The sequence below is a fragment of the Barbatula barbatula genome, assembly GCF_947034865.1.
Source record: "Barbatula barbatula genome assembly, chromosome: 25".
NCBI lineage: Eukaryota > Metazoa > Chordata > Actinopteri > Cypriniformes > Nemacheilidae > Barbatula > Barbatula barbatula.
The window spans coordinates 16,722,881-16,733,212 of record NC_136788.1 but is presented as its reverse complement, the minus strand read 5'-3'; the positions used below and the strand labels follow the sequence as shown (position 1 = coordinate 16,733,212).

The following is a 10,332-nucleotide window of genomic DNA, read 5'->3' as shown; positions in this document are numbered from 1 at the left end:
TCGACACATCCGTTTGAAGCGGATCCAATAAATAAATGAATGTTTTCCTGCCTCGTGGGATCGATTGCGCTCCGGCGCTCACGGGGTTTCCATGGCAACTATGGCCGTTTCCCGTGATGGTCACCCGATGGGCTCGAGGCGTCAAGTACCCCAGAGAAAGAAAAGCGAGGAAAGAGACGCAGTTGTGAAGTGATGGAGGGTCAGTTTGGCAGAATATGAATGATACGCCTCATTTAACACTTTCATTTCATCAAAACAATCGGATCAGGGTCTAAAGAACTGATTTGTTTAGGCTACACTAAATTGCCAGCTTATTCCTCGCATTGTATTTACAGAATGATCTGTTTAAAATACATTAAATGACACACGCGGACACAAAACATGTTGTTAAAACACCGCTTTCTTCACTGTGGGGTAAAGCACCGCCACCTGCTGGTGAGAATCCGGTAGTTGTTAAATGACAGACAAGCTTGAAGGTTTGGTCAAGGTTTTTTGCAATATTGGATATTCTTTATTCATTTAAAAAAACTGTTGAGATATCTCAAACTTTCTGATAGGAAGGCACATGCTTCCATTTTTAAAAATGGTTTTACAAAAATATAAATCATCTCAGCTAAAATGTCATTAAAAATGTTTTGAATCGGACCAAATAATGAAGAATAATCCATAATAGATGTGAATAATGTTTAAAAGGCATCTCAGAGTGAAACCTCAAGAAGCTGCTCGATAAAATGACAAGAGAACCTTTCTGTCAATTCTTCACAGCATAATTGCTATAATTCCTTTTGTTACACATTAGCTGTGATAAATTCATTATAATAAAATAATATGGAAAGAAATAATATGTAGCTCAGCGGTAAGAGCATTGCGTTAAAAGCACAAGGTTGTGTGTTGGATCTCAGGGGATTGCAGATACCTATGTTAAATGTATAGGATAATACGACGCAAGTCACTTTGGATAAAAGCGTCTGCTAAATGCATAAATGTAAATAATATGAAGTTGATTTATATCACAATGCCGCTGCACTTCCATCATCAGCCGCTAGAGGCCAGCAAAACACAAGCTAAGAAAGATACCGCTTGCTCAAATGTTGTTAATACCTTTATATCGTTTTATAAAGCTCATGTCTGAACTCCCAGCTGACACATTTAAATGAATAACAATGCGCACACAATCCTTACAGACAGATAAGACACAGATTAACAGGAGTGATTGTCTCATAAAAAGATTTATTTTCTGCCTAAATGTACAAAGGCAAGTTACAGTTTGTATAAAAAAAATGTAGCAATTTACACTTTACATGAGAGATCCCTAGGAAGAGAGAGAGAGAGGGACAGAGGCAGGGAAAGAGAGCGGGATGGTTTACAAGAGAAACGTATCCAAACACAGAAATGAAGAGGTGTAAACATCTTTCTTTCAAGTACCGATGACAGACGCTGAGCCGCTGCGCACTGTGGGTATGGAGCGGGTCAATACCATTGGAAACTAGAAAATAACAAAAAAAAGGGAATTCCCTCTTCTCTTCCCACGATGATCGCACAGGGCAGACTATATTAGCACCGTCTGAGACCATAGTGAACAAATATGTGAACTGTTAAAACAAACTGGTCTTCCTACAAGAACTTACTAGAAAAACAACAACAACAAGAAAAAAGAACCCTCAAAATAAATTAAAACAATCAAGCGCTTTTCCTCAACAATTATGAATCAAGTCACCAGACAGCTCAGGTTTAACTGGCTATATGCGCAAAGACGGAACAACTCAAAGTGAGGTTTTTACTATAGATAACAAAAAATGGTATCCTGGCAAGAGGTCGCCTCTTCATGCTGGTCTGAGACCAGTGCTGCCGTTATTGATTGTTTTAGGTTTTGGCAGAGAATACAGTTAAAGAAATGTAAAGACCTGGCCTGGTCTTCTACAGCAACAAAATGAACTAATGTCGTGTTAACATGAGTTGAAGTTCAAAACAGACAAGAGGAAGTCATGGACTCTTAAATATTAAAATATGTAGAGTTCTAAAAAAACGCCTTGTCTTGAATAGAGCTGAGAGCGATGATCATGCCGAGATGATTTAAAGGCTGTGATTTCAATAATGCTCTCCTGAGAGTTTCAGATTCACATTAGATGATAACTACACGATACGCTGGGAAAACTAGCTCCAGATAGCACCTCGTGCAGGTTGTTTCTTTTCCCAACACTTCCTCCTGTTGTTTGAACACACCGCTGCCTGTACGTTTTGCGTGTTGAATAAAAATCCCTTGAGAATTTAGAAACCGACTTAAAAGAAAACAGCATGTGCTTCTACAAAGTTTCAAAGCAGATTGGGACTGACTTGGCATGGAGAGGAGGGGTAGAAAAATTTGTAAAAAAAAAAACAACCTTCCAATATAAAGTTGTTATATCCGCTACATGTTGATATATTATGTCAACAATGGTAGAAAAAAGGCTAACGGACAAAAAAAAAAGAGAGAAGGTAAGAAAATCGAATAGCATCCAACAACCTCTTTTAAAATAATTCCTTTTTACAATATATACAGAAAGCACATAGTGAGGGAGGAAAGGTGCGGCGCCTGCACACGTCACACTGCTCTGTGTTCGGGTTAATGCTGGATTATAACCATACAGACACACGGAGCAAAGTGAGGGACCGCTTTTACAGCGACCGTCTTCATTGTTTGGTGCTCTGTGAGTCTGTGGATCAATGTGGACTGAGGTCCAGATGCTGGATCGCTCACTCTTGGGGTAACTCCAAGCTTTAAAGATGGCCCTCTTCTGACATGAGGTTCACAAGCAGCATATCAATGTATCCGTGCGTAAAGGATCAGTTTGTGACCAGACAAACATAGTTCAGAGTCTGGTGTCTCCGTTGGCGAACACACACGTTGTGTCCCATACGACTGTCTGCCCACACATCCACTCCCGTTTCTATAAAATCCAGTTTGGAAACAGAAGCTCCTTCCTTTGGGGACACTGCATGTCAGAGAGCAGCTAACGCTTCATCCTTCCTCCAAGGCCCGGATAATCCAAATGTCAGACACCCCGTCACAACACTGAAAACCAGGCCAGCGCTGAATGTTATCTTCTGAGGAAAAAAACGTATCCAATGCCAAACGGTTAATGGAGTGAGTTTGGGTGACAATGGACACGAAGTGCATCTAAAACCAATGTCCATCATCTCAAGCAACGCTTAGTGGAGCATGAACAGAGTTTACTGCCCTAAATTAACTGAAGAAATCAAGACTTATCCACTTGCATAGAGTCCATAGAGAGTGAAGGCGACAACAAAGATGCAGAGATCTTTCGAAAAAAAAGTAATCATCAGGGCTCTAGAGTAGCAGTCCAGAGCAGCTTGGGCCAGGTTTGAACACAAAACAACGTAGTGACTTCCAGAATGTCATTATTCATTCCAAACCTCCCACAATAAGGTCAAAGAGTTTTCTGAAGACAGTGTTTCCTCTCTCCTGAGTATGTAACCAGCAGCACAGAGAGGGGGCGTCTACACGTGCGGTGGTGTTCGTTGGTAATGTGAAAGGGTGGCCTTCCACTTTCCTTGACAATGGTTGTCAAAGGCGCCGGGAAACCCGGGAAAAGAAATCAGGAACATCATTGAACTGATGTTATAAGCTCCATACAGTGTCCTCACGTGAACCAGTCACATGTCCGCACAAAATAATCCAGTCACTTCCTATAAAGAGAATAAGAATTAAATTAAATGCATATTTTGAAAGCTTGACACTTGATTAGGAAACAAAAAGAATGACAAAAAGAATGCAAGTATATGCTTACAAATATTTGGTGGACGCTTTAACCTTATCAGTTAAGATTAAAATACAAAATATCAAGCTAATGGGTAAAATATGAACTCCACTTACCATTCTCACCTCCTTGCTGGGGGATAGAGTGAGGGAGCAGAGGCCTGTTGACTGGCAACAATGGCTGAAGAGGAGATACCTGTGAGACGAAAAACAGACATAACAAAATCAATAACCGACATCTTACAAAAATAACCATCTGTTTAGTAGTCAGACAAACTTGTATTGTTTGCTGCTTAATGTACCTGTAGCATAGGACAGGTCGTACTGTCCTGGGAGTATTGGGTAGCCTAGGTGATGGTGGGAAGGCATGATCCGCTGCGAAGGCGAAGATCTTGGCCGTTCACAGTCTCTTTCCCTCTCGTTTGCACTTCTGTCTCTTTCATGGGGTGCTTTTTCACCAACTGTGGGCGACTTGCTCTTATATTGGCTAGCATGCTGATGCAGGATGTCCAAAGCTTTGGACTCTGATGCAGACTTGCCGCTTACCGTCGGACTGGCCCGAGACTTCTCACCTTCCTCACCTGGGGGCATCTTACTGCCGTATGGGGAGAAGGAGTATCCTGGTGACAGGTACGCCCCTAAATCAGAGGTGAGAACGATGTGGTGAGATTAAAGTTATTAACTAAAATCCAAACAACACATCCCTCCCACAGAGAAGTAGGCTTACCGGGGTAATTCTGCATCATGACAGTGGGCATCCCCCTGTATCCTGGATGGCTGGCGTCATAGCCCTGGCCATAGGGATATCCGTGCATGTAGGACATATATGTCTGGTGCTGTGGCAGAGGTGAGGAAAACTGCATGTGTGCCCGGGGATCTTTGCTGACCCCTCTATGCTCCTCTGAGGCTGATGAGGTTCTTGGCTCTGCAACTTCCCTGCTTTCCTCTTTAGAGGGAGTGTCTTTTGAACGTTGCCTTTCGTCTTTTCCCTTCCTGTCTCTTTCACGCTCTCTGTCCCGATATCTCTCTCTATCTCGCTCGCGGTCCCGTTCTCTTTCTTCCTTCCACCTCTCCTCATCTATCTGTTTCTGAGGATCCGGATACTTGCTGGGATAAACGTAAGGCCACAGTCGAGAGTCCGGCTCCTGAAAAGAGTGTAATTTGTGATGAAATACTTAAATGTAATGAAATACATTAGCTACTAAAAACTTTTGTAGAATGATAACAAAACATTGTTCAAGCTATGAATGGGGTCTCTTTAGTTCCATACCTGTCGATACATGTAAATGGCCTGATCCATCGCAGATCTAGCAGACTCGATGCCTGGCTTTTGCTCATCTTTCCCACGATGCCCCGCTTCACTCAGCTTCATTTTTAAACCCTCACCCTGCTGGGACTGTCCCTTGCCATCTTCCACTTTGGGTATAATGACAGACTTGCTCGGTTCGGAAGTTTCTTTGTGCTTGCCCTGTGGGGAAGGCTTGCCCAAGTCTGAGAGGCTTGGAGCCTTGGACAGGGTTGGAGGAACTGAAGCTTTCTGCTTCCATTCTTCAGCCTTCACAGAGGCTTCCCTGTCCTTCTGAGCAGCTTCTGATTTTTTCTCAGCAGCACGATGCTGCTCAGCCGCTTGTCGTTGTCTGTCCTCACACTGTTGCCTGTAAGCGGGGTTTGTGCTCATTAGGTGGTTATGGTAGGCCTGGTCTGGGGAGTAGCCATACGGAGGTACATATGCATACTGGTTGTAATAGAGGGGCTGCATGAACATGCTAGGCCGCTGCTGAATGACCGAAGGCTGCTGTTGCTGGTGAGATGATGCACTTATTTCTGGTTTCCGCTCTTCAGGTGGCTCTGATTTCACCTTGTCATTCACTGGTTCTGGGTCTTCTTCTTTTTTCACCTTCACTGCACTGTCTTGCTGTGGTGTTGCAGCATTAGAGACTCCTGGACTTGGGTTTGGGTTGCCATAATTGGGTGAGTAGTACGTTTCATAACCAGGGTAGTAAGAATCCTTGTTGGGTTGTTGGGATGGGAACAGAGATTTCTTGGCACATTCTCGAGCAGCCTGATCCTCAGACTTGACCTTCATGCCGTCTACCTTGCCCTCTCCATCTTCCCCTGCATCAGAAATGTCAGAGTACGCTGGGCTGTTGGTCTTCACAGAAGAGTTGTCTGCCCCATTTTGGGTAACCACATGAAGTGGAGTGAGGGGTTGCGCTACCCCCCCGGCGTCTATCCGACTGGCCACACCAATGGATGGACTGGGAGAATTGTCAGAGAAACTGTAGATTTTGTCTGCTTCTGCTTTCATGCTGGCTAGCCGACTCTGATGAGGATCTGTGGAACCGTTTAACAGGCCCTCACTCTTACTGCCTTGGTCTGAGCTCTCAGAATACGGGCTTTTACCTTCTTCAGGTTTTCCTCCTTTCCCAGAGGCCTTTGGACTGTCCCCTTCCTTACTACCTTCCTTCTTTTTCTTATCTTTCTTCTTCTTGTCCTTTGAGCCACTTGAGACTGCGTTGATTGAGGGATCTACCATCACTGCAGGTTTGGGTTGAAGGGTTTTTAGTTGGGGGCTCTTGCTGATGGACTGGACGACAGAACCCATACTAGAGGAGCCAGCATTGGGTGCAGGGAATCCAGAGGTTTGTAAGCCATACAACTGCTGTGGGGGTAAAGAGGGAACGAGGGGTCTTGCTGACTTCATGCCCTTCTGAGCAAGCTTGTCTGCTTTACCACTACTTCCAGACTTCTTGGCTTTATCTAAGCCCCTCTTGTCATCAATGCCATCATTACTTGTCTCATCTGTAAGACAGGGGCCCTCCTCACAGCCGTCCATGGGCACACTGGAATCATTCTCAGGCTCCAGTTTTTTCTTGCCAGGGTGCTTGGAGCTAAACTTGGCAGATGACGGTGATGGGATCTGGGCATCAAATCCCCTGCCCTTGGGGGTGATCGACCTTGCAGGAGAAGAACAGCCCTTCTGAGAAGTGGATGCACCATTGCAACTGCCCGGCTCTGGATGCAAGGTAGAATCCTCACCATACTCACTATCGCCATCTATGTCCAGCTTGGTGTCATCATCATTGTGAGCACGAGCTTGATGATACTTCAAGCCATTTTTGTGCTTGTATTTCTTGTTGCAGTTTGGATGGGGGCAGTCTATGAGGACCGGAGAAGGACAGTTGCGATCCAAAGAGGGGGGAGGGGGTTCTGGTTTGATGTTGGAGGGGGGATGAACAGGGTGAGGAAGAACAGGGTGAGGTATTCCACTGTTTGAACTGGTACGCATACGCTTGCTACCCTTAGTGTCCTCTGAACTTGAGTTGGGCTCCATGTCTGAGGCAGGTTTATTCTTGCGTTTGTTAGCAGATGATGGACTAGTCTTTACATCCTCTGTGATGCTGTTTGGTGGAGTGCGACGTTCTGAGGAATTCTGACTGCCCCGTCGCCCCTTACTGTTTGATGCGGCTCGAGTCTTGCTGTTGTTGCAGCCTTTATTATCCGAAGAATTGCTGTTCTCATTGACCGGTGTGTTACTATTGGGTCTCATTCTCTTTCCCCGACCACGACCATTCCTCATCTCCAAATCACTTGTGGGTGACTCACAGAATCTGAGGAAACAACCAAGAGAGAAAAACAATTACTTATAACTTAAATCAATATAAGACGGGTCCAAACATTTAAGAAAATCAGTAACCAGCATGTCTAAAATAATTAACTGGCATCCATTTTCTGCCTGAAACTCAATCTCAACACCACAAAAAGAGCTAACAGAACTGGAGGTAGTGCTGGGCGGTTTGGCCAAAAATCTGAATCACGGTAATTTTTGTTGATCTAGATGGTTTCCCAGTTTTTTTCCCAAAACAAATTTCCCCACCATTTATTTGAACAAAAAGTATTATTAACATTATTATTAAGAAAACTAATAGCATAAACAATGTACCCGTTAACCTTGCTTATATAATTTAAACCGGATGCTTAGTTTTTGGTTCATTATTATTTTTATTTAATACATGCGGTTACTTATATTAAGCAAAAACTTCCCATCTTCCTGTCAATGATCTTCCTGTCACGTGACTCTCGCTGCTATGTTCTGCTGGGTGCAAATCCTGTTGTAAACAAATATAAGGAGCCTGCAAACTTCGGCTGTATAGAGCAGGTGCGACTGTCTTTATAAGCTTGTGAATGTAAAGAGAAGGCAAGTCTGACTATAGCTGCGCAGCTGCGAATGTATAGAGAAAACAAGTCCGACTATATAGATGCACATATTTATAGAACACAAATCTGACTTAATAAATGCGCAGCAGCGTATGTATAATGAAGATGATTCTGACTTTATAGACTTTATATACGTGACTTTTACACTGCTTAATCACTCCAACCGGTATACCGGTTTTCTTAAAATTCCAACCGCGTACGTAATTAAAAATGGTGCAGCGTTTGAACCGGTACATCGCCCAGCACTGGTTGGAGAGATTCTTTCTGATGAGAGATGGATTCTGTTCCGAATCATGCTTCTCTATTTGGATGCCATAAGTGGCTCTCCAGTGGGCCCAGGAGAACTGGCAACGTGCTGCGCGTTTTTATCCTCCTGTTATCCCCGATCTCGAGCGTAACACTTGTTCTGATGAATGGCACACAGAGTCACACGGCTGCAGGATTAAACCAGGGTGACCCGGCTGCTGATTAGATGTAGTGTGATAACATCCTCCAACAGATAAGCCACAGACTCAGAGGCGAAAGTATTAAGGGAGTTCAAAGCATACTGGCCTTAAACTACTATAGAATAAATATGCTTCGGATCGAAGTTTATATTTATAAACCAGCAGAAAGATAACAACAATCCTTTAAAATCTGTGATGTACATTTTCAGAGGTCATTTCAACCTTTCATTGAGTCGTATTTCATTGACATACGACTCAAAGAACGCAAACACATGGAGGAAATGCTCCTATAAGAATGCAAAGCAATGTCTTTAAGCAATGGCTAATGTTATTGTAATGTTAGCCTGCAGCCAGCAGATAAAGTGCACCGTGGAAATACAGCCTATTCTGGAACAGTCCGATTAGAAATCACCACCTCCAGGCCTGTTTCTCAAATGCACAATGTACATCTAATTATTTGTGCCAAGCACTGCTGCTATCTGACCTTCAGGATAAAGTGCCTGTACTACAAAAGGGTATTTGCAAAGTCAAAACTGGTCACAGCAGAGCCTCATTTAGACATAACTATAATTCAAAAGCTATATCATCTCAGCTCAGACGGCACTAGGACCCAGCAGTAGGAATGCAGAACCACTGCCGCTTCAAATCAATAAAAGAGGGGGGAGAAATAAAGTGCACAAAAATCTATTTCTCAATGATATTGCATTTCAAAAGGTTCACTTCGAGGGGGTGTGTTTGAGACATTACCCTACAATGTATTTTCATTACTTCAATTGCAGAAATGTGTGGCAAGCAGAACAAATAGACCTGATTGTATTTTTGGCACATTTTCCAGTGCTACTCTTAATTTATAGCAGTAAGATGACATGAAATTAACTTACAATAGTAATATGAATAATAAAGGGCTTTCCTGAATTTAAGATATTTAGAGATATCAGATATTAAGTTGTCTTACCGTGGGGGCGCCCAGTCATGTCGAGTGCAGTCTAAAAGGGTGCCCACATATGTCTTATTCCTCCAGGTAACATTTACAACCAGCATACCTGCACGACAGACGACAACAAAAGAAAATAAGACTTTAAACAAAACAGGTAAAAAATTCTTAAAATATTGGTTTCTCGTAATGACCGAGGTCACCGTAAGGTTTATAACGGAATCTTGGCAATTATCATAGGTGTACTGGATTTGGGAAATATTCCTATTGTGTAACTAAAATTACACCCTTGTGCAAGAGATCCAAGCTCCTGGTCCACATGAATGTTTATGGAGTTATGGCTAGGGCTAAAAAAGAGAAATGAGTCTAGCGTACCTGTGCCAACAAGCACTCAATAACTGTTTTTACATTCCACAGCACAGATGTCCAAATCTGGATATAGAGGCTATTTCTCCATTAACAAAGAACGCCTCTTGTATTAAGGCCAAGAACAGCGGGGTGCACGAAAGGCTATTAGTATGGGGAGGAAAGGGAGAGAAATAAGGGATAAAGAGAAATAAAGAAAGGGGGTGGTGGGGAGACACTGGTCAGTCTGTGGCCTTCGTTTGACATTGCTGCAGTTTATTTTTTGTTTGTTCTTGACTGGAATCCTCTGGGTCCAGGGAACCTGATATTTAACACAACCCAAAGACATTGAGAAAGTACACAGACCTCTTTTGTTAACACCAGATGGCAGCAACTATCATTTATTGAAGAATCCAGACCCAGAAAACATCATGTCACAATCCTCCGACTCTCCAGCAGCCACACACAATGTAATTCCACCGCACAAGAAACTGACCTTCACAAACCAAACACGAAATCCATCTACAGTAAATCTACCGGCCATGACTGACAAAGCACACGAAAGAGATATCTGTTTGATTTCAAGCTGCAAGGCGCTATTCGCAACGGGGCATCGATTGTCTGCGTCTAAA

General features: G+C 43.2%; 1 protein-coding gene across 3 annotated transcripts in view; it reads right to left on the bottom strand.

Annotated features, from left to right (window-relative positions):
* Window positions 1–1,202: 1,202 nt before the first annotated feature.
* The window catches only part of znf609a (zinc finger protein 609a), a 71,817-nt gene continuing 62,687 nt past the window's right edge, over window positions 1,203–10,332 (bottom strand). For all 3 annotated transcript variants that reach the window (XM_079450356.1, XM_079450357.1, XM_079450358.1), the window contains 6 exons: window positions 9,377–9,464; window positions 5,028–7,368; window positions 4,485–4,902; window positions 4,060–4,395; window positions 3,875–3,953; window positions 1,203–3,687 (listed from right to left, as the gene is read on the bottom strand). In XM_079450356.1, coding sequence (XP_079306482.1) covers window positions 3,880–3,953; window positions 4,060–4,395; window positions 4,485–4,902; window positions 5,028–7,368; window positions 9,377–9,464 — 3,257 coding nt within the window. In that variant the 3' untranslated portion in view covers window positions 1,203–3,687; window positions 3,875–3,879. The remainder of the gene's footprint in view (window positions 3,688–3,874; window positions 3,954–4,059; window positions 4,396–4,484; window positions 4,903–5,027; window positions 7,369–9,376; window positions 9,465–10,332) is intronic.